Source organism: Galeopterus variegatus, unplaced genomic scaffold (assembly GCF_000696425.1).
Source record: "Galeopterus variegatus unplaced genomic scaffold, G_variegatus-3.0.2 Scaffold305, whole genome shotgun sequence".
In the NCBI taxonomy this organism is placed as follows: Eukaryota; Metazoa; Chordata; class Mammalia; order Dermoptera; family Cynocephalidae; genus Galeopterus; species Galeopterus variegatus.
The window spans coordinates 523,855-548,938 of record NW_007726416.1 but is presented as its reverse complement, the minus strand read 5'-3'; the positions used below and the strand labels follow the sequence as shown (position 1 = coordinate 548,938).

The window sequence follows — 25,084 nt, the reverse complement described above, 5'->3', positions numbered from 1 at the left end:
CTGAGACTGGGTAATTTATAAAGAAAAGAGGTTTATTTGGCTATTGATTCTAGTGGCTAAAATGTCCAAGACTGGGCAGCTGCATCTGGCAAGGGCCTCAGGGTGTTTCCACCCATGGCTGAACACAAGAGGGGAGCAGGAGTACAAAGAGATCACATGGCGAAAGAGGAAGCAAGAGGATGGGAAGGAGAGGTGCCAGGCTCTTTTTAACAACGGACAACCAACCTTCACAGGAACTAATAGAGGGAGATATCACTTACCTCCTAGGGAGGACATTAATCTGTTCATGAGGGATCACCCCCATGATCCACATACCTCCCACTAGGACCCACCTCTCAACACTGCCACAGTGGGGATCAAATTTCAACATGAGTCCAATATCCAAGCCATAGCACGTCCTACCTCCCCTTGTATCTACCTCCTCACTTGGAGGGTTTCCCATTCCCCAGCATTTCATCTTGGAGAGTAACAAATAAAGCATTGTCAGTGGTCATTCAGACATGGAAAGAATGCTTTGCTCTTTCTTGGTTTAAGTTTATAGGTAAATATGTGACACAAGACAACCTTTTCAAACATTTTATCTAGCATTTTAGGTGTTTATTAGCAGAGGGGTTTTCAGGGTATCAAGTGTACCATATTACTGGGAAAAGGTTGGTCATGTAATCTCTAAGAAGCCTTTGCTTGGCGATGTGATTTTATTAACTATATACAGCCTATTTTGGAGTTGTGAGTTTCTTATCTCACTTTAGATTGCAGTTGTGTATTTCTGTGTCTGATGTGTCTCTTTCCTTCATCTTGTTACTCCAACTGTAAGCTCCTCCAGTAGCTTACTCAGCTCTGTGTCCTAAGCATCCATTCAGTGCCTGGCACATAATAATACTGAGTTTATTGTATTGTTCTGTCATAATGCAGCTCTTTTGCAGTTGTAGATATTTAAATGCTTAATTTTTAGACAGATTTACCAACCTGTGCTTTTAAAGGAAAGTCCACTTTTAAATTTATTGGGGATTGAGAGGATAAAGAGCATTTGACAGCTGCTATTTTCTTACTTACTGTGTGCTCTACTTGAGGGAAAGGCCAGGGCTCATCTTTCCATTCCTGTCATGAGTAGCAGTGAGTCATTCTGCTCACAGGAAGTGCAACAGGAGCGTTCACCCCCACACTTACTTGACTTATATATCATATTTAGATAGTTGACTTTGAGAAGCTTTCTTGTTATTTTTGAGCTTCCAGATTTACCAATAAATTCTAATAACTCTCTCCTGAATAAATGCCCATTGGCTGAAACCCTTGTGCTAAAATCTCCTATGCTGAATTTATGGGGAACACAAAGAACTTGATTTCTGTTGCTGCCAACCCCAGGTGTCTTATGCTTAGTAATATCATGTCTTTGACTTCTTGCTGAAATAGCAAACTATATTATAAAATGAGCCTATTTACAGAGTGCTAATCTCATACATTATGAGTGCCAGGAACTCACCCCTGGCATTTTCTAAAACCTTGTCTCCCCCATATAACTTGAATGTTCCTGGATATCTTAAGTGTCTTAAGTTATCTTCAGTCTTACATAGCCTGCTTTCTTTGCTGGCAGTGTTTACTCACAGCCACTGGTGACTCTGACAGGCACATCTTTATACCTAAATATATGCCCAGTTTTTTTTTTCTCTTTTGCTGCTGACCAGTAGGAGGATCTGAAACCTTGACCTTGGTGTTATAACACTGTGCTCTAACCAACTGAGCTAACTGGCCAGCGCCATTATATGACCAGTTTTGTAAATGCTCTGTTCATGCAGATGTATATTCAGTATTCGAAAGATCATTGTATTGAATTTGTTGATTTTATTTTCTTCTTCTGTATTCTTATTTTTTACTACTATCTGAAATATGTAGTAATACAACCAATATTTGTTGTAAAACCCTTCAGTAAAAAAATGTATGAATAAGTAAAATCTACATCTGCCACTTGAGATAACACTGTTAAGGTTTTAGTTCTTTTTTTTTGTAAATATGTAGATATTACATAAATAATTATGCAATATATAAGGGTATTTCAAAAAGTTCATGGAAAGATTTGTATTATCTTTCTTCTTATCTTTTTGGGCGACTAGACCCTTGACCTTGGTGTTATAACACTGCTCTATCCAACTGAGCTAACTGGCCAGCCTTCTGTTGTACTATCTTTTAATTCTATATTTTGAAGTACCCTTGTATGGAGGAATTGGTAAGGGGACACGAAAATCAACTACATTGTATATTGATAAATAAAAAAAGGGGGGCCGAGCCCGTGGCACACTCTGGAGAGTGTGGCGCTGGGAGCGAAGCGACGCTCCCGCTGCGGGTTCGGATCCTATATAGAAATGGCCGGTGCGCTCACTGGCTGAGCGCGGTGTGGGCGACACCACACCAAGGGTTGCGATCCCCTTACCGGTCACGAAAAAAGACAAAAGAAAAAAAAAAAGAAATATCTTATATGTGAATTACATATTCAAATTAGAATCACAGAGTACTTCTTTTCAAGTTACTTTAAATGTTTCAGATGGCTAATATTTCTAACATATGCATAATTTTCTGCCTTCTGAAAAGACTTGACTGAACAAATCCATATCATAAGATAAACTTGGAACCAGTATGTATCATGAACACCAAGTATTATAGTGCAGTAAATTCTCAATAGCTATTGAAGTGAATAGGACTAGGTCTTTTGCTATTTAAATTCTATTCTCTGCTTTTTAAAGATCAACTGCATTTTTTTTTTTTTTTAAATGACCGGTAAGGGGATCGTAACCCTTGACTTGGTGTTGTCAACACCATGCTCACCCAGTGAGCTAACCGGCCATCCCTACATAGGGATCCGAACCCGTGGCCTTGGTGTTACCAGCACCACACTCTCCCAAGTGAGCCAGGGGCCGACCCTAAAGATTGACTGCTTTTCATCAGTCCTTAACATTAGCTTTTTCATTGTGGTCTGCTTTTAAAAATTTATTTTTACTCTTGTTAACTGCTTCTAATTTGCTTTTGACTGAAAAATCACATAATGACCTGTACTAGAATTGTGTTTGAAATTAGAGTAAGTAGTATTTCAAGAATTCTTTAATGAGGGCTGGGTGGTTAGTTCACTTGGTTAGAGCATGGTTTTGGTAATGGATCCCCTTATTTGGCAAGCCTGCCCAAAACAAAAAACAAGCAAAAAAAACAAAGAATTCTTTAATGAGTAGATTCTTTGGATCTGGACTCATGTTTTAGTTTCATGGTGTTTTTACCCTTTGATTTCTATACCCTAAGCTGTGTTACAGATGGTGAGATTGCCAGATAACTGAGTTCTGAGTGGGGAAGAAATCATGGTGTGTGAATGGGGTGGGTAGGAGCAGAGGCAGCTAAGGGTGTAAATTCTTATACTTGGTAAAAATCACAAATTTCATAGAGAAATTCATTTTTTGTTTGACTTAATGTCAGCAGCAGTTTACGTGTGCTTTTAAAAATAACTGTACCTGCTTCTAATTTTTTCTTTTTTTCTCCCTCTTTCAGCTTCTTCAGAGCAGATATCCCAGCTTATTGGCAGCAGCTGATCACCTGCTTGACATTTATATCCAGCTTACTATAGAGAAACATCACTCTTGGAGTGGTAGTTCTGTTGGATGTCAACAGGCACCTGAGGAAGTTTCAGAAACCAGAAGAGAAAACAAAAGATCAGTCCTTGAGGGAAGAGAATTGTCTCTAAGGTAGTGGATTAAGCACTTTTTTTAGTTGATATTTTATTAACTATTCACTAAAAAGTTCTTACCAGCAAGAACAAAAAGGTTATGAGAGGTCAAGTTTTGAAATTAAATTTCTGGTTGCCTCTTGGTATCAGACTCCTTTTTCAGATCTATGGTTACTGTTTGGGAAGGCTTGATAAAGGTTATGATATTGTTAGCTTTTCTTTTTTTTTGGTGGCTGGCTGGTCCGGTGATGCAAACTCTTGACCTTACTGTTACCATATGTTTAGCTTTAAAAAATAAATTCTGTAGACAATCTCAGGAATAGTTACTAACATACTTCTTTCATAGATGCCCTTTTTGATACTTACGGTCTTAAAGAAGCTTTCTTGCATTTTACTATATGTAATGAGTTCTGTGCCTTTGCTCTCCATTCCCAATGGTTGATTTGCCATTTGAGAAGTGGGAATTAGTTAGTAATGGGCAACTCCTTTCATTTTGATCCGAGTTAGTTGCCTTCCTCCTTTCCCACTGCCTTGTCTGTATGGATCCAGGGAGAAATGATTGATAGCTCACTTCTTGGTAGAGGTAAAGACTGGGAACCCTCATTTACTTTTTCCCCTAACCCTTTTTAAAAAAATTTTCACATTGCCAGAAAAAAGGAGGGACTTAGTTGTCAGGTGTCCCTAGACTTAAGTGGGCCGAATGAAACTCTGATGTCTTTGGCCTATGGTCTTTTATTTCTTACCTTTTTTCTTTTTTTAAAGGGATCTACTGAATTGGTGTAATAGGATTGCACATAGTTTTGATAGTTCATCTTCATCAGCATCATTAAATATTTTTCAAGAGGTAAGATATAGTCTTCCTGTCTGTTTTCTCTGTGTTCTATAAGACTGTTGATTTCCATTGTTATTTTCAATCTCTTGATTGCTGTCAGTTTTTCTTTTGTCTAGATATGGCTCATTATTTTTAGCTAGTTAAAACTAAACTAAAGTAGCCTTAAAAATAATTGGGCGTAATAAACATTTTGTGGTTTCTGAAACAAATTATTACTAAATTCAAAAGAAGTATAGTTTGAGATAGAATAAAACAGATACTGAAATTAAAAGAAAAACTGCTAACTAAATATAGCATTTCTAAGTATTATATATTCCTGTATGTAATTTCTTAATCTACTTAATAAGTTTGTATTTGTCTGATCCCGTCACTTAAGTAGTGATTTTTATCTTCAGTCCAGTGAAATTATGTGGAAGTTATAATGTGTAACCTTCAGGAAAAAATGGGTTGTGTGAGAGAGAAGCACTATATAATTATAGCTCTGCCATATTTGATAAGAACAAAGAGATTTATTCCTGCCTGCTTAAGAATAAAAGTTTTACTGCCTGAAGATCTATGGGCTCTTAAAACATTGATCAGTTCTGATTATAAAGCATTATGGTTTCTCTCAGCTGGCATTGAGTAGAGAATAGTGACCCAATTTGGTTTGCAGTATCTCTTTGTGTTTGATAAAGTTACTTTGAGTACAAAGAAACCTCATTTGAAGCACACACTTACATGTAGCTGAACCTTGAAATGCTGTGTGGCAGTCTTTATTCTGGTACTTTGTTCTCCAGTGAACCTCCTTCCCATTCTCCTACATTTCTCATCTCCTGCAGATAACCTTGTTTTGTACTTTTCTAATAAAATTGATGCATTGTTAGGATTCCTCTTCTTTACTCCCTACTTTAGAATTTTATGGGCCGGCCCGGTGGCGCACTGCTACAGTGCACCGCTTGGGAGTGCGGCGGCGCTCCCGCCGAGGGTTCGGATCCCACATACAGACCGGTTCCCGCTCACTGGCTGAGCGGGGGGCGGGTGCAACACTGAGGGTTGTGATCCCGTTGCCTGTCCCAGTCCGGTACGGGCGCGACACTGAGGGTTGCAATCCGTTGCTGGACACGAAAAAAGACAAAAAAAAAGGAAAAAAAAAAAAAAATGAATTTTATTATTTGTGTGTGTGTGTGTGTGTGTGTGTGTATACAAAGCTACTTTATTGAGATATAATCCTCATACCATAAAATTCACCCTTTTGAAGTGTACAATTCAGTGGGGTCTTTTTAGCCTATACACGGAATTATGCTATGGAGTACAATATGATATTTGGGTACATTCATACTGTGTGTAGTGGTCATATCTGGGTAGTTAGTATATCCATCACCTCAAACATTTGTCATTTCTTTGTGTTAGGAACATTCAGCATCATCTTGACTAGCGATTCAAAGATACACCATACTTTGCTATTAGCTGTAGTCTCCCTATATTACTATAGATCCCTAGATCCCATTCTTCCTATCTTTCTAATATTTTGTAGTCATTGACCACCTTATCCCCATTCCTTCCTTCCCTTTCCTCCCACCAGTTTCTAGTAACCACTACTCTACTCTCTACTGCTATGTCACTCAGCATATTTTCATGGCTAATTCATGTTGTAGCATCAGTCAGTACTTCATTCTTTCTACGGCTGAATAATATTGCATTGTATTGATATACCACATTTTGTTTATCCATTCATCAGTTGTTAGACATTTGTGTTGTTTCCACCTTTTGAATATTGGAAATAATGTTGCTGTTGAGCATTCGTGTACAGGTATTTTATTACTATAGAAGCAATATATATCTATTGTTGAAAATAGGAAAATATAGTAAAGCAAAAAATATTTTATAAATAAAAGTATTCCTTCATCCAGAGATTCCCTAGCACTGTTAACATCTTGATGTGTGTCCTTCCAGATCTTTTTCTATGCATATAGGCTTAAGAACTCATACTACATCATAGTTCTTTAATAAAATACTACCTTGTTGAAGACATCAGGCCATTTGTTTTGCAGAATGTTTCACTTTCCGGCTTTATCTGGTTGCCTATATATTGCTCTAATACCAGTATCTTGCAATTAATTCAATCCAATTCTGACATCGCCCAGAGTTAGCATAGACCCCCACAGGTTTAAGGGTTTAGTCCTCCACAAGACTGCCCCCACTTCAGACCCCAGGCACAAGTCTGGGGGCCACCAACACTTATGGCCTACTGGCTATAAATTCAGAGTTTCCTGTGACCCCTTCAAGTTCAATAATTTGCTAGAATAACTCACAGAACTCACTGAAAGCGGTATACTTTAGGTTACAGTTTTTTTCCTCTAAAGGTTTTTAATATTTATTTATTTATTTACATTCTGAGATGTTGTGGATGAGTGGGAAGGGGAGGGGGGTTACCCATGGCTGGCTCCTCACTGGCCTGGGTGTGGGCAGTAGGGGAAGGGGACGTGGCTGAGGCCCGTAAGCTCAGGAGCCCTGGAGCTTCCAGGGGCGGTTCTCAGTTACAGTTTTATTATACAGAATACAACTCAGGAAGGGACGAATGGAAGGAACACAGGGCAAGATCTGGGAGGGTCTCAAGTGCAGGAGCTTTTGTTCCCATGGAGTCAGGCTGTGTCACCCTCCTGGTACATCAGTATGTTCACCAACCAGGAAGCTTTCTGAGGTTTGGGTATCCAGAGATTAATTGGGGTTTTATGTCATTGGCTATGTGATTGAATTCAGTCTCCAAACCCTCTCCCTTCCTCAGAGATTGGAAGGCTGGGGATGAGGCGGGAACTTTCAAACCTCTAATCATGAGCTTGGTCTTACTTGCAACTGTCTGAGGGCCCACCATGAGTCACTCAGGTGTAATCCAAAGGGGTTCATTGTGAATAACAAAAAAACCACTCATTGCTCAAGTAATTCTAAGAGTTTCTTGAAGCTCTATTCCAAGATTTGGGGACAAAGACCAGATATATTCTTTATTATACCACACTCATGGTATCTTTTACTTTATTTTATCCTTTGTATTTCCCATAACAAAAAGCCTGATAGATTCAAGGTTAGCTTTTTTTTGGGTAGAACGCAGTTTTGGTGGTACTTCGTATTTCATTATATCACAAGGCCTACTGGTTAGCCTACTGGCAGTTGCTAAGATTGTGTACTGGGTTAGGATAATGAATGTATTTTTCCTCTGTTGCACACCAGATGTTTCCCCTTCCAGCTAGAAAGCAATCTTGTGATGTTACCTCGGCACTATATGAGTCAGTTCTCCCATGAACCTTGTTCCTAATGATTAACACTAATTGCTGTTCTTTGCCCAATGTTAGGATTTGTAAAATGAGATGGTTGTTTTCTAATTTAACCAGAATTTCAATAATAAATCTTTCCCATTTGTTTACATCCTTTCTCTCCATTTTGGTAAGATCCTGAGACAAGGATCAGTACCTTATTTGCACTCTCTTCAGTCCAGCAGAAGTGTTCCTACTGGATTTCTGGATTTTATGCTCCTCCCTCTTGTGACCAGGATAGTAATGCTCTGTGATTAATGTATTATTTACAAATCAGTTGGCATTTACCTTGGTTATTTTAATAGGCTCTGGACTGTTTCACAGCAATGCTTTCTGAGCATACAAGCAAACTGAAAATGGCAGAAGTTATTGGAAGCAAGTTGAACATTTCTAAGAAAAAGGTATGTAGTGCTGTTTTTACTTTCCTGTTGCAATGCAGTTGAGATTTTTAGCTTGCTTTTTGGTCTCTGGAATAGCTTTTGCAGTGCTACCTTCTAGGTAAAAGTTGATTTTATTGCTGCCTGTCGTGGACATAAAATTCCTAATATCCCCTAGATAAGTAGTTCTCCATATGTTCCACATTCTTAAATTGAGCTTCCTCATGCTCTATTATCATATGTATACCTTACTCTCCAGTGTTTTAATGAGCATTTTATTCTGTAGGTTATAGACTCAAAAGACTGGAACTATGTCTTAATAACACTGTTGTGTATAGTTTAGTGCACAGATTTCCCCCTATATTTTTATTATTAATATCTTCAAACATCAGAAAAGTTGAAAAAACTAGAACCATTGAAAACCTATATACTCAATGCTTAGGGTCATTGCTGGTATTGTTAATATTTTGCCATTCTTGTTTGTATCAAAATATTTTTGGAGGAGAGAGCCTTTCAGCAGTGATGTTGGAGGGGTTGGTGGCTGGAAAAATGTTTGGGGCTCATCCAGAGACAGATATCTGGCATTCCCACATGAATGGTGACTCTAAAAAGTCAGGAACTGCAATTGTAGAGATGTTGTTTAGGCTTTGAAAGTAGTTGGGTTGGTTTTGGCTGCACTGATAGAACACTCTACTGTAAGAAACAATAAATATATTAATCATAGTAGGCAAGAGGAATGAAACCCCCATGATTGGTTTAGACTGATCAATATTCATCCCCTTTGGTTTGGGAGGGGCTAACCTTCCCAGTGCACTTTGCCACTTGCATTCCTGCCCCAAATCTGAACAAAATGTGGGTTCTTTGGGTTAGTGATGAGGACAGGAGAGGATGGCTGTTGGGTAGATTCAGGAGTGTCTCACAGCTTCTCTTTCTGCTTCAGCTGTAGTCAGATTTACCGTGGTTTCCTGCATTATGTTAGAAATTTAAAGCAGAAGAAAATGTAACTGAAGAAAAATTACTTTGATTTTTTTTTCATATCTTTTAGGAGTATATCTTTCTGTTTACTCTTTTGGGATTTGCCTTTGTGTTCACTTTAGATATAGGCAGAAGGTTATTTGAATGAGTACAAAGTACCATTTCAGGACAACATGATCAACATTTTAAAAAACGTATTAGAAATTTGGAAAATGAAAAGATACCTTGATTAAAAGCTAACTTGCCTATCTTGGAAATAGAGAGTCCTTCATCGTAGAGGGCTAATTCAAGGGGCTCAGAAAGCCTCCATGGAGGGGAAAATGTTTGAAAAGTATAGAGTTTTACTCAAGTAAAATCTTTCCCTTCCACAGGCTGAATTCTTCTGTCAACTTTATAAACCAGAAATTGTGATCAATGAGCTAGATGTGCAAGTGGGTCGAGTGCGGCTTCTACGGAAACAAAGTGAGGCTGTTCACATACAGAAGTAAGTAGGATTTTAAACTAATCTCCATACTGTGGAGTTGTCAGGAGCTTGATAGAAGGTCTAGTCTAGCCTTTTTTCTTTGAGGAAAACATGTTTCTGAGCTGTGATCTCTCTAGTGTGCTACATGTTAAGCAGCAGTGTTTTCCCAAAGTATGTTTATGTGAAACTAGATGTTTGTTTGTTTTTTGTTTTGTCCTTTTTGTGACCGGCCGCACCACGCTCAGCCAGTGAGCGCATCGCACCGGCCATCCCTATATGGGATCTGAACCCGTGGCGGGAGCGCCGCTGCACTCCCAGTGCCACACTTTTCCGAGTGCGCCACGGGCTCGGCTCGAAACTAGATGTTAATAGGTGAAGGAGGTGATGAAGGTCATTCGCAATTTGGGACTAGTAAAGATGAATTCTTAATTTACTCACTGTAGTATATCTAACACAGTAAGCCTTAGTTGGAAATCAGGCTTTGTGTAACATTAGTCTGTAAATTCCTTGAAGACTGGGATTATGTTAACATTGTGAGGTAAGGTTTATTAAATACTTACTATATGCCTGTCTTTGTACTAAGTGCTTTGCATATGCCTTCTTATGTAGTGGTTAAGAATAATCCTATGAACTAGTATATTAACTTCCTAGGGCTGCCATAACGAAGTACCATAGACTTGGTGGCTTTAAATAACATACATTTTCTCACAGTTCTGGAGGCTAGAAGTCTGACATCAAGGTGTCGGTAGGGCCATACTCCCCTTAAAGAATCTAGGGATGAATATTTTTTTTGCCTCTTCCTGGTTTCTCTTGGCTCCCAGCAGTCCTTGGTGTTCCTTGTTTTGTAGCTATATCACTCCAATCTCTTTCTCAGTTGTCACATGGCTTTCTTCCCTTGTGACACCAGTCATTGGATTAAAGGCCCACCCTAATGCAGTATGACCTTACCTTAACTTGATTAAATCTGCAAAGACCCTATTTTGAAATTAGGTTACACTAACAGGTTCTGGGTGGACACGAATTTTTGGGAAAGTCTATTTCAACCCATTACAACTAGGCACTATTATCCATGTTTTACAAGTGAGGAAACTGGAAGCTGAAGCAGGTTTAAATAATTTGCCTAAGATGACATTACTAGTGTAGGTAATGTCTTGCCTTGTTGGTGTTTTGAATCTCCAGAGCCTAGCACAGTTTTGTAAATACTCAGTTTGCAGAGCAAATGAATTCTGTAATTCATATGTTATAAGAATACCTATTGTAGCATAAAGACAGTTACTTTGAGCTGTTTTCTCATTCTTGTTTGTTGAATCTGAAAATCTAGTTCCTCACAGCAACACTAAGGGAAGCATGTGGCTTGTTTTTTAAACTCCTTTTTCCCTTTCCCAGGGAGAAGCTCACTTTTGCTGCTACACGGCCATCCTCTGTTCTCATTGAGCAGCTGGCGGTGTGTGTCAGCAAAGGGGAACCTGTGTTGTTGGTGGGAGAGACAGGCACCGGCAAAACCTCTACTGTCCAGTATTTGGCTCACATTACAGGTAACTACTAGAGGGGAATAACTCTGCCCCCAGACAGTTCACACTGGCTACTTTTTAAAAAAATAGGAAGTCTAAAGACTACTGGAGTTAAAAAAGTACCATCACTCCAAATGAATCTCTTTCCCCAGAAACAACCACTGTTAACAGATTGGTCTTGTCTTATTTCATTTAAAAAAAAAAATTTAATTTATCATTGTACAATGTAGTTGATTTTCGTATCCCTTTACCAATTCCTCCTTTTCTCCCCTCTTTCTCTCTTTTTCCCCCATCATTATTTCATTTCTAATCTATGCTCTGCAAGTACATATACATGTAAATTTTGTTTTGTTTTGAAACAGAAGTGGGATTATGCTCTACATATGCATTTAGTTTAGCAAAGCGGACAACTTTAAAAACAGAATGTTTCATTCTTTCTAATAGAGGATCAGAGGACGTGCTCATTTAAAAGTTCGCCCTATGCCATGTCCCCATATTCTTAAGAAGTACACTGTCTTAAAATTTTTGGAGCAGCTCTTTTGCCCTTTCTTTTTTAAAGGCCACCATTTGAGGATTGTCAATATGAATCAACAAAGTGACCCTGCAGACTTGCTTGGAGGGTAAGTGTGGTTTAAAATTGTTTTCTTCTGGGCCGGCCCGTGGCTCACTTGGGAGAGTGCAGTGCTGATAACAACAAGGCCACTGGTGTGGATCCTATATAGGGACGGCCGGTTGGCTCACTGGCTGAGCGTGGTGCTGACAACACCAAGCCAAGGGCTGAGATCCCTTACCGGTCATCTTAAAAAAAAAATTGTTTTCTTCTTATTTTGTGTTTATTTCTTAAGACAAGAAATACCATTTCTTACAGAGCTCAAAACTAGCCTTGGGGGCCGGCCTGGTGGCGCACTGCTACAGTGCGCCGCTTGAGAGCGCGGCGGCGCTCCCGCCGAGGGTTCGAATCCCACATACAGACCGGTTCCCGCTCACTGGCTGAGCGAGGTGCGGGTGCAACACTGAGGGTTGCAATCCCGTTGCCGGTCCAGGTCCGGTACGGGCGTGACACTGAGGGTTGCGATCCGTTGCCGGACACGAAAAAAGACAAAAAGGAAAAAAAAAAAAAACTAGCCTTGGAAAAATGTTCAAAGACTTGCACCTGTCACTCTACTCAGCAGTGTATTTATTTGAATTCATTGGAGAGCCCTTAGGTATATAGGTGTTTCTCTTCATTTTAAAGAACACTTGATGTCCTTGCTGTCAAGGATTATATTCTGGAAAGGGGAGAAAAAAAAATCACAACCATGTAATTAACTAATGTTTGTATATATAGTACAGTTGATTTGAAGAGTAAGTTCTGGAGTCACATGCTTTCAATCTAGACTCTTCTGCAGTTCAGTCATCTCTGAAACATTAAGTGGAGGGAGTGTCAGCTTACTGCTTCATTAAATGTTGCTCCTTGTACTTCACTATGATCATTAAAATGCTGTTCTGCCCTTTTGGTATTTTTAAATATGTTTTACAAACAATTTTAGTTTGTGCTGTATCCTGTAAAACTATGGGGTGCTGGGCATATCTTATATTGAGCTGTCTTGCAATCTCTCCCATTAACTATGAGCTATTGCTTATAAAAAAATCCTTAAAGGCATAAATTAATAGAATTTATTATCGTTTTTGCTCTTTGTGAAACCTGCCAGAAAGCTCTTCATTTCTTTCTTTCTTTGGAGGCTACGTTATGCTGTAACAGTATTTTTATTTTCACTCTTTTTTTCTCTCGGGTCCCTCCTTGCTGTTGATAGAGTGCTACTTTGGAATTCTGTTTCCTCTTGGTGCCTTTCCTTTTCTTTTTTAAGGCAAGTCAAGTGAAGCAATGGGAGTGGAGAAGGAACAAAGAAATCTGTAACTGATTGTGATCAATCAATTGTAAACACCACTGTACTCGGACCACCTGGTGCCTTTCCTTTTTTTACCCATTACTTATATTCTGCTCTACACATATTGTTGATTATGTACTAAATAAATCTCTCTTTTTTTAAAAAAAGATGACTGGTAAGGGGATCTTAACCCTTGACTTGGTGTTGTCAGCACCACACTCTCCCGAGTAAGCCACAGGCCGGCCCCTAAATCTTTTAAATTTATCTTCTGTCTTAAAATCCATTGGCTTTGGCTTATCTTTCTTATAATTCTACTCTCACTTTTTATTTTTTCCCCTATGACCTTCCTACCTTGCTTTTATTTTTCTTCTGTTTAGTTGTTGATGCTTCATCTCCTTGTTCTGTAACTGAGGTACTCGGCAATGTGTTCTTATTAATATATGGGATTTGTTATTTAACCAGGCATGGGTATACTTTTATGTGTTTCTCTTCTGTCTCTATATATGTCTTTAATAATTTCCTACTATTAAGTATTTCTAACACAAATGGCATTAATCTTGTACTAGTTGAACATGGACAAGTTTGTCTTTTCTGAGAATTTGTAGTGTTATGTCAGCCATTATAAGTTGTTTTAAATAGAGTAAGTACACTGGAGCCCATTTGTGCCTTGATTCAATTGATAATACAAAAAGGTTATGATCATAATATGATTAACTACAATTTGTTTTGGTGCCAACTTGGTGGACAGAATTTATCCATATATCCTTGTTAGTAGGTTAGTATCAGTTTTCAAAAGGAAAGTTTACATACTCTTCAATTTTTGTATGATTAGGAATATGTCTTATTTTCTATACTCTAATATTTAATATTTATCATATTGTAGATGAATGGGCAACTCCCTTGTTTAAGAATTGTGTAAGATGGGGAGACCAAAAATAGTTGTTTATAAAAAGCAAGGGGAATGGAAAACAAAATTCAGGAGTAGGCAAGGAGAATGGGATAAAGAAGTGTTAATATTCCTTTTCTTAGGATGTGTGGCTATTTTCATCTGTTTTATAACTTAGGTTAAATATATTTTGCAAGTATCAAATAATATGTTAAAATAGAAGAAATTTATAGACCTAATTAGTCTAGTTTGTAAATCTGGATCTTTTAGATTGATTTTTCAAAAAAATTATTATTATGATAAAGACACTTTATAAAAGTCAGGGCCTTAAAGGCCATCAAACTGTTTTAAATACTGCAGATTACCTTCTGATCTGTGTTAGTGCGCATTAACCCCCTTGCTTTTTGATTAGTGTTAGCATGGTATGTCTTTTTCCTTCATTTAATTTTTAGCTCATTTTTGTCATTGTATTTAAAGTGTGCTTCTGGTAGGCAGCACATAGACCTTCACATTACCTGTGGGTAGAGAGCTAAACCACATTCCAACAGAGCTGGGGATTGGGAGACCTTAAGAGACTCCATGAAAAAGAAATATAAGGCACAGAGGACTTATATGAAGCAGATAAATCATTCCAGAAAGAGAAAGTCTAGAACTCAATGGCAAAATACAGAGCACAGGCTCACCACACTGACTACAGGGAAAGGGCTTGGGAGGGGCGGCCTCTGAGGGAGAAGCAGATATATAGAGAAGAGAGGTTCCCCTCAGAGAAGTTGGCAATAAAGAAAAGAAAAAAAGAGGAAAATGAAAGATACCATAGAAACAGAATAAAATGGCCAACCTGCATTTTCTTTGCCACCCACAGAACCATCTGTAAAAGTAACTACACAGAAGAGAGCAGGGTAGAACACACTTTTGAACTCAAAACCCTGGCCTGGCCATGAAATGAAAAGATAGCATCTCTTTTCTTTTCTTTTCTTTTTTGGTGGCTGGCTGGTACTGGGATCTGAACCCTTGACCTTGGTATTATAACACCATGCTCTTAACCAAGCAAGCTAACCAGCCAGCCCATGATAGTGTTTCTTTATCATTTTAATTATTCAGTATGTACTGTTTTATGTCTCTTTTATATTTTGTTCTTTCATGTATTATATTATGATTTTGGAGAGTTATTTACATTTGTTTTAGCCATTTTCAAATGAACTCTCATATGCAGCCCCAGTGTATGTAGTAGATAGAAGATGAGTTATTCTCCATGGGGGCAGGTGTCCTGGACCCAACCCCCTCTTGGCATTTAAGTTGCTCCTGTAGAAATGACACTTTGAGTTCTCCTAGGTGTCAGTTTGGTTCACATTGCAGCAGCAATTGTTTTTTTTCTTTTCTGAAATGTATGTATGCATGCCTTTTCCTTTTTTATCAATTGAAACATGTATTGATTTAAATGTGCTTTAGCCACTATGCTCAGCTTTAAATTAACAAATTTTTCTTTTAAGGAACTCAGCCTTATTTGAAATATTAAACCACTTTCATAAATTTAACAGACCAATAATAACAGAACCAATTAATAATAGTAATAATTATCACTGCCAACTCTTTATAGCACTCATTATGTGCCAGCCACTATTTTGTCCTTCATCTGCATTAACTCAATTGGCCTTCTTGACAGCCATGAGGCACAGATTGTTATTCTCCTCGTTTTACTCATGAAAGAACTGAGGCACAGAGAGATAAAGTCACTTGTTCAAGGTAATGGTGGATCCAGGACTTGAACCCAAGCAGTCTTGTCTTAAGCGTCTGTGTTCTTAACCATTACTCTGCTCCCTCATTACTTAACCATCACTCTGCTTTGGATCCCATTTATACTGTTATTTTCAAGACTAAAAGTTTTATTTAATTATGTGTATTTTGTTTAATTACTCACCACTTTCCCTGTTGTTTTCTAGTTCATACTCTTTTGCCAGGGCAGGGCATTCATCTCTTGTCTCTTCTCTACTAACCTCCCTATGTAGTCTCTTTTCCATTTAGTGGTTACAATGATCCTTTTGTGGTGTAATCAGATCTTATCACTCTCTTCCTGAAACCCCTCTACTGACTTCTCAGTCCATTTAGAATAAAACCTAAAGGCCTTATTTTGGTCTGCAAGGCCCTTCAGAATCTGGCACTGGCAGTTCTCTGACATAATCTCCCTCCCCTCCTTCACCTGTGCTGCTGAGCTCCAGCCATTCTCTTCCATGTTGCACCTAGACCCTTGCTATTCCATCTCTGTGGTATCACCTGCCACCCACAGATAGCTGCTAACTCACTGCCTTGTTTGATTTAGGTCTCTTTCAAATGTCCCTTCTTCAACAAAGCCTTTCCTGACTATGATATTTAAATCACCCACTTTCCTTTTAACCTACTTTATTTATATTCATAGCACTTAAACTACTACTTGATATTTTATAGTAGATGTATTTCTTTATTGTCTCTTTCATTAGGTTATAAGCTATATAGGAGCAGGACTTTGTGGGTCTTGTTGACTCATTTCTTTACTCTGTTTTTTTTTTTTTTTTTTTTTAAAGATGACCGGTAAGGGGATCTCAACCCTTGGCTTGGTGTTGTCAGCACCACGCTCAGCCAGTGAGCAAACCGGCCATCCCTATATGGGATCCGAACCCGTGGCCTTGGTGTTATCAGCACCGCACTCTACCGAGTGAGCCACGGGTCGGCCCTCTTTACTCTGTTTATTCAAGAAAAATCTATTGTCAATAGATGCAAAAATCAATAGATTTTTCTTGAATAAACAGAGTAAAGAAATGCCTTGATTAATTTGCTAGTGTTTATGGATAAGTGAAAATGAGTTTGAAGTTCTGTACTTTTTCTTTCTGGAACCAGACTCTTCGTATAGATACTCAGTATCAGCCATTGGGTTTTATTCATCTCGTTGTCCCCCTCTCATCCTGCCAATGAGTAAAGAATAATCCATGAGTTGTTTAATTATGCTTGACCACTGTGAAACATATTTAAAGAAAAAATTTTTTAAGGGGGATGGGGAGGGAGGTTGGGGATTAATTGGGTGGAGGACACAGGGTATAATTACAATTTGTGGTAATGGCATGCTACAAGTATTGTTCTGGCCATCACACCTTGGGCATGAGTGGTGACGGTCTTCTTTGTATCCATGAATATTCATAACCAATAAAAAACCAAATAAATAAAAAAATTTTTAATGAAGAAATTGAACATTTTTATTATTTGTTTCTTATTTTGCTGCAAAGCTGTTGCTTCACTGTATAAAAATAGCACCAGCAAATGCAGTATATTGCAAAATTAAAATAGTATTGTTCTTCATCAGACACTATATAACTAACAAAAACTTTTCTTCCCTCCCAGTTATTCCCAGTAGAAAGATCATTAAATATGATGACCAAATCCGGGGATGGTTGTCAGCAAGTTACAACGGGATCGCAACCCTCGGTGCTGCGCCTGCACCTCGCTCAGCCAGTGAGCGGGAACCGGTCAGCATGTGGGATCCAAACCCTCGGCGGGAGCGCCGCCGCATTCCAAAGCGGCGCACTGTAGCAGTGCGCCACCGGGCCGGCCCATGAATTACATAATTTTTATAACTAGTTTTTACCACAGATAATTTCATGGATTCTGAATACTTGAGCCTTATCTAAAAATTATAGGGCCCTGTGAGAAAGATGCATATTGTGTTTATCTGCAATCATTAGAAAGTTATGGAGTATTTTCTTCCAGTGACAGTTTTGAGAGTAGTTTCTTTTTCCATCAGTATTTCTAAGAGTTGCTATTTTTTTTTTTTTTTAAAGATGACCGGTAAGGGGATCTCAACCCTTGGCTTGGTACTGTCAGCACCACGCTCAGCCAGTGAGCCAACCGGCCATCCCTATATAGGATCCAAACCCGTGGCCTTGGTGTTATCAGCACCGCACTCTCCCTAGTGAGCCATGGGCCAGTCTATATAGGATCCAAACCCGTGGCCTTGGTGTTATCAGCACCGCACTCTCCCTAGTGAGCCATGGGCCAGTCCATAAGAGTTGCTATTTTAAGTCTTCTCTCCACCATTAACTTAAGATAACTGTGCTGGATTATGTTATTTAATACTAGTATATTAAGGGGTTCCATTTTCACTCCTCAGTGGATTTTACGTATTTCTCATACACTTCTTCACTCATTAGTTCATCTAGTTCTGAAGGGTTACTTGGTGTCATCTTGATCAGCCAACCATCTTCATAACAAGATTTGTTGACAAATCTTGGATTTCTGCAAGAGCTTTGTTAATTTCGGTTACTTCTCCTGATAGAGGAGGATAGAGTTAACTAGCAGCTTTCACATTTTTGCAAAGCAGCAAACTCATCATGTTTTTTCAATTTTGTCCCAACTTCAGGCAGACTATAGTAAACAACACCTCTTAAAGCTTCCTGTGCAAAATTGCTGATTTCCATTGTTGCAATACTATTTTCTGTTGTTTTCCACTCTTGCTTGTCTGTGAGTTTACACACCAAGAGCAGGGTCCAATGTGCAGCATCTGGATGGCACCCACCACCAGCCACCAGGGCTGTGGTGGACAGCTGTGTTTCCAGGGCAACCTATTTTGGTATCTTCAGTTCTCAACCTAAATTGTTTTTCTTGGAAATAAAATTTATCTCATTGCCCTTGAATTCAATAGTAGTTAATATTTCAGGCTACAGAAAATTGTATACTTAAGGTTTTCTAGGAGCAATTAGTGCTGCTTGAGCAGCTTGTCTTTAAGCTAGAGCAGTGTTTCTCAACCTTTTAAAAAGTATTCCCCATCTCCCCTGAATATTAAATTTAAATTAATTAATCTTCCAACTCCTCAGCCAGAGAAATTAAATGCTAAGGAATAAGAAAGCATCTAAATACTAAAAAAGTTGCTTTGAAGGGACATAGACCATTGCAGTGTCTAAAAATTTTTTGTGTTCTCCTCACCCTTTACTAGTTTTTATCCCATTGGAAGCAATATTATTGTCATTGTTATTGTCCCGTCCCCTCCCCACACACACCCCCACTGAGAATGCATGGGCTGAATTCATTTTACTTAAGTAAATCAATTTCAGATGTATTTTTCTTCTAAAATGTCCTGAAAACTTTTTTGGTCAATCTTAATTAAATATGGTTTATCATTATATCCTATATATGTTTATTTAAACATGTTAAAGTAAATGACATGCCTTTTGCTGCCCAACTAGGAATTTCAAATTTTTTCGTAATACTGTTTGTCTCATAATGGTTTTTACCTTTAGTGTAGTCCCTTCAAGAAAGCACATGGGGTAGGGAAAACAGATTATAATTTAAAATATTAACGTAAGTTTTAAATATTTTGGTAGTATTTCTGATTTTGATTAAATGACATCTTAGATCTACTCCCCTTTTCTGAATGATGCTTTCTAATTTCTATTAGCTTCAGAAGTTTGTGAATCACATTTACCTTTTGTTTCAGATATAAACCAGTGGACCATAAGCTTATTTGGCTACCTTTACGCGAGACATTTGAGGAACTCTTTGTCCAGACATTTTCCAAGAAACAAAACTTTACATTCTTGGGGCACATTCAGACCTGTTACAGGCAGAAACGATGGCACGATCTCCTCAGACTAATGCAGCATGTACACAAATCTGCTGTTAACAAGGATGGAAAAGAGAGTGAAACTGGTGAGGGTGCAACCCAGGCTGCTGGTGGGAGGGCGTGAGGATGGGACCCACAAAATTAAAGGAAGAGTTTTGGGGAAGAATAAAGCAATACAGAGTGGAGCTTTCTAGGACCTATGGCAAAGGTAATTAATTTTGAAGTGTTTCTAACCCCATGACTCTAGGCATGATTCCTACAAAAACATATGGCTGGTAATGCTGATGTGCAAATACTGCTTGTGGTCAGTAATTCACATTTGCTTAGGAAAAGTTTATTTTTAAAGAGCTGGATTCCACAGCCATGGTAGCTTAGTTAACTTCCTTAAGCGTAACTACTTCAAAGAGTTGGCATAAGGGATAGTTAGTTAAATAATACATATATATTTACAGACAAGTGAGCTAATTAGTATAGTGTCTAGCACATAGCATTATATAAGTGGCCTTAATTTTTTACACTTTTGTTTAAGATGCTTAATTTCTGTGTGTTTTGTTAGTGGTATGTTTTTGTGTGTGTTTAAAAGTTCTTTATATTACAACTCAAAATGTGTGTTAAATTCTTGTCTTTATTCTTCTCTAGGGTTACTTGTAAAGGAGAAATGGGAAGCATTTGGTCTTAGACTCAGTCATGCCCAACAACAGATGAAAATGGCTGAAAATGCCCTATTATTTGCATTTGTAGAGGTATTTTGTTTTAGTTATTTAAGTTAACGGAATGTAGATTTGACGTAAAATGCAAGTTTTAGGCAAGTTACTATTTTATATTCTCTCCATGTTGATAAGTTTAGTGCTCATGTTTTAAGACTTAAAAAAGACTTACTGATATAATGATTTGGGGGAAGATTTTGGAAAATGTCCTTTATGGTAATTATCAGGTCTCGATGAGCACCTTTATTATTGTTATTTTTAAATTATTTTTATTTTTAAATTGTGAATTGACAAATTATAGTTGTATATATTTATGGGAAACAATGTGATGTGAAAATATCCATCACCTTGAATACTTTGATGAAAACATATCCACTATTCTGCGCAATGTTTCAAAGAAAAAAAAGAACATATTTCTGCTATTTAATTGAGACTTTGTATCTTTTGACCATCATCTTTCCTCCATCTCCCCCACCCCCACAGTAACTACCATTGCATTCTCCACTTTTGAGTTCTGTTGTTTTTAGATTCCATATATAAGTGAAAACATGAAGTATTTGTCTTTCTGTGCTTGGGTTATTTCACTTACTGTAATGTTCTTCAGTTCCATCCATGTTGTCACAAGTGACAAAATGTCTTTCTTTTTTTAAGCTGAATAGTCCATTTTATACTTTAATTTATTCTTTTTTGTTTGTTGTGACTGGCCGGTACTGGGATCCAAACCCCTTGACCTTGGTTTTACAAGGCTGAGCTCTAACCAACTGAACTAAGCAGCCAGCCCCATTTTATATACATATATGTCTTTTCTTTATCCATTTATCTGTTGATGGACACTTAAGTTCATTCCATACTTGGCTATTGTGAATAATGCTGCAGTGAACACGGAAATGCAGACATCTTTTTGACATACAGATTTCACATCTTTTGGGCAAATACCAAGACTGAAATTGCTGGATCTATTTTTAAACATGCAATTGGGGACATTTTGTGAACTCTATATTCTTCCATAGCCTTGTGTGTGTGGAAGAGTGTTTATATGTGAGAGAGGGATTGGGGTCCATTCACTTTAATGCCCCAGTTTTGACTCTAGGGCATAGACATCTCTACTGTTTGATATACTATGACTCTGTAGGAAGGGTCAACTTGATTAAGAGTATTCATGACTTGGGCTTTTTAAAAAACATCGTTTCTGTGACACTCTTTAGACCATGCCCTTGAAGATATAGTCTACCTCGAGATGTGTTTTGGTACGAGAGAAGGTTCACTCAACCACATGCCCATGGGTGTAGGGGCTTTGGTCATCAGTACTTATCTTAAAATGGTTATTTCTAAAATAATCAATTAAAATGTCAAGTCCTCTCAAAATAAGGCTTATATTTTATGACATTTGTTCTATTTTATTTGATTTGATTAAATTTGTAGTAGCATCTTTGTTAGGATCAACATGAAAACAAAAGTATAAAGTAGTTTGATAATAGTAAAACAGTTTTTGATGTGTCAACTGAGTGGATTTTAATATTTTTATGTTGTTGGAAATAGAATTTGAAGAGAGAAAATCAGTAGACTAGAGCCAAGTAAAATTTTATTTTCATGTTCGTTAGCAACTGTGCAAGGCTGTGTGTTTCAACCACTACACACTCTTGATTTAGATATTTGTCTAATCTTGGTATACTCATAGCCTAACCTTGTATTTATTTTAACAGCACCGAATCCTAAGTGGTAGACCACCAGGGAAGAGATTATTTTGAGTGCTTTTAATAGCCACTTGGGGACTTTTAAATATCTGAATATTTATTTACCTTACCATCCTTATAATGAGAGGATTTAGTTTATTACATCTTATGGTTAGGCTCGAGGATACTCCTTTGACCCTTTTGGACCCTGTTTTTTTTTTTTAAAAAGTTAACTTGGCATTAACTCTTCCAACCTGGTAGCAGCCATTAGGCAATGAAGGTGTAGGCTCACTAAATGGGAGAATTTTGCCCTTGCTTCTCTTTCTAACCCTGCTTGCAGAACTGCTCCTGGTGAGTGTGTCTTTATTTGACATGGAGTCTTAACATTTAACTTTATCTTTTTCTAGGGTACATTAGCTCAGGCTATAAAGAAAGGAGAGTGGATATTGTTGGATGAAATAAATCTGGCTGCTCCAGAAACATTAGAGTGCCTGAGTGGTTTACTTGAAGGATCCTCTGGCTCCCTGGTATTACTGGATCGAGGAGACACAGGTAGCACTTGGATCCCTTGGGTTCGACTTGGTGGCAAGCCTTTTGGCCATTTAGAGTGAGATTCTCTTGGTTAAGTGTATTACATCGGCCTCCCAATTGAATTTCTTCATTTCTTGGATATGAATTTTCTGCAGAGTTCATGAACTGCTTGGTGGTGTGGAGAATGCAAAGAATAACATAATTTGTAAGGCATTTGGGTTGTGGGTAACAGTCACACACTGTGACACAATATGCACAGGTAAATGGGTCATGAAAGATAAATAACAGTAAACAAACACACCATAAAGGATTGTAGAACAGCAGCATAAAATTAAGTTGTACACATAGGAATGTGATTTTAGTGGGGTTTCAGAAAAGGCAAGGATGCTGGGAGCAGCCAGCACCAAACTGGCTGAGCCTGAGGCAGGGTTGCTGGGCTTGGGGTTTTATGGAGTTAGATAGTCTTGCTCTTTGATTGTTGTTGAGAATTTATAATTTTCTCTTAACAGAGCCACTGGTTCGTCATCCTGACTTTCGTTTATTTGCCTGCATGAATCCAGCAACTGATGTTGGCAAAAGAAATCTCCCACCAGGAATAAGAAATAGGTGAGGAGATGGTTCTTGGAGACTTTTTTTTTTTTTCTTTCCTTTTTGTCTTTTTTCGTGCCCGGCAACGGATTGCAACCCTCAGTGTCGCGCCCGTACCGGGCTGGGACCGGCTACGGGATCGCAACCCTCGGTGTTGCTCCTGCACCTCGCTCAGCCAGTGAGCGGCCGGTCCGTATGTAGGATCTGAACCCTCGGCGGGAGCGCCGCCGCACTTCCCAAGCGGCGCACTGTAGCAGTGTGCCACCGGGCCGGCCCTTGGAGACTTTTTTTTAAAGTTCTCTTTTTTAATCAATTGATAATATTGACATAACCAAACTTTAGAACAATGCTTGAAATTTCTTGGCCCCTGATAGAGAAATCCTGGTTTCCTTCTTTGTCATGTTTCTCTACTTTGTATAGGTGGTAGGCATATAGGAAACTCCAGAACACTGGAGAATTTTTTTCCTTAGTATATGACATGTAATGGCTCATGGATATTGCTGAAAGCAAAAATCTTTCCTTCTTCAGATACCCTTTTGGCTATTGGAAAAATTACATATACAGTTACAGATTGAGCACCCCAGTCCAGAAATTTGAAATCTGAAATGCTCCAAAAATCCAGTTTTTGAGCACCAGCATGATGCTCAAAGGAAATACTGATTACAGTATTTCAGATTTTGGCTTTTTATATTAGGGATGCTCAACTGTTATGTATTTTGCAAATATTCCAAAATCCAAAAAAATAAAGATCCAAAACACTTCTGGTCCTAAGCATTTCAGATAAGGGAAACTCAAGCTATATGACATTAACACAGTACTTTGTTGTTGATGTTTTATATATGTAATATTTGGGAAATGATAAATGACCAGATTTATTGTTGGCAATCTTTTGTTTCATTTTGAGTTTTAAAACAGCGTTCAGGGCCGGCCCGGTGGCGCACTGGATAGTGCGCCGCTTGGGAAGTGCGGCGGCGCTCCCGTCCGAGGGTTCGGATCCCACATGCAGACCGGCTCCCGCTCACTGGCTGAGCGAGGCGCGGGAGCAATGCCGAGGCTTGCGATCCCGTTGCCGGTCCCCGGTCCGGTGCGGGGGCAACACTGAGGGTTGCGATCCGTTGCCGGACACGGAAAAAAAAAAAAAAAAAAAAAAAAAAAAAAAAACAGCGTTCAAAGTTTATTAGATCATCTCCCTTATTATAAAAGTACTAAAGGCTTCTTAGGGAAATTTTAGAAACTACATTAAAGTATGTACTTTCTTTTACTGCAACCGTTTTATTTTTGATGGTGAGGTGGCTTGTTTTTTCTTGAACATATTTTTTTATTACTGTAGTTACGATCAAAAACACCTTCTGAAAATGGGGATAAGTAAAGCTTATCATTGTAACTGTTTCTTTCTTACATGGACTGTAAGTAGAAGGCTTATTGCATAGAAGTAATAATTCTACATTTTTGGTAACAGTTAAATTATCTTTTATTTCATTATGGCCAGTTTGTATCTTTAATTGAGAGACTTATATTTCATAATACAAGCAGTTAAAACAAGCCGACATGGGCCGAGCCCGTGGCGCACTCGGGAGAGTGCTCCCGCCGTGGGTTCGGATCCTGTATAGGGATGACTGGTGCGCTGGGTTCGGATCCTGTTTCATAATACAAGCAGTTAAAACAAGCCGACATGGGCCGAGCCCGTGGCGCACTCGGGAGAGTGCTCCCGCCGTGGGTTCGGATCCTGTATAGGGATGACTGGTGCGCTCACAGCGCTCACTGGCTGAGCGCAGTGCGGCCGGTCTCAAAAAAAAGGACAAAAAAAAACCAAGCCGACATAACTTCTTCTGTTTCATATTTTTCTGTTGCCAGTGTAGCTGTATTAACTTCCTAAAAAGTGGTTAATATGTAATAATTGTTTTATAGGTTCACAGAACTTTATGTAGAAGAACTAGAAAGTAAAGAAGACTTACAAATTCTTATTGTGGATTATCTGAAAGGATTGAGTGTGAACAAGAGCACAGTGCAAGGAATCATAAAGTAGGTTCTCTTTGGTGTATCTTTATAAACTTTTCCTCTGAGCATAAAAATGTGTTCCTTGTGAGCATACATGTGTACAT

At 38.5% G+C, this 25,084-nt stretch overlaps 1 protein-coding gene across 1 annotated transcript in view; it reads left to right on the top strand.

Moving 5' to 3' along the window:
- Nucleotides 1-25,084, top strand: part of MDN1 (MDN1, midasin homolog (yeast)) — a 157,329-nt gene that overhangs the window by 28,540 nt on the left and 103,705 nt on the right. Inside the window, exons 10-20 of the mRNA XM_008567220.1 lie at nt 3,526-3,719; nt 4,463-4,544; nt 8,125-8,220; nt 9,543-9,655; nt 11,021-11,169; nt 11,705-11,765; nt 19,358-19,569; nt 20,123-20,226; nt 22,271-22,415; nt 22,904-23,000; nt 24,891-25,004. Coding sequence (XP_008565442.1) covers nt 3,526-3,719; nt 4,463-4,544; nt 8,125-8,220; nt 9,543-9,655; nt 11,021-11,169; nt 11,705-11,765; nt 19,358-19,569; nt 20,123-20,226; nt 22,271-22,415; nt 22,904-23,000; nt 24,891-25,004 — 1,367 coding nt within the window. The remainder of the gene's footprint in view (nt 1-3,525; nt 3,720-4,462; nt 4,545-8,124; nt 8,221-9,542; nt 9,656-11,020; nt 11,170-11,704; nt 11,766-19,357; nt 19,570-20,122; nt 20,227-22,270; nt 22,416-22,903; nt 23,001-24,890; nt 25,005-25,084) is intronic.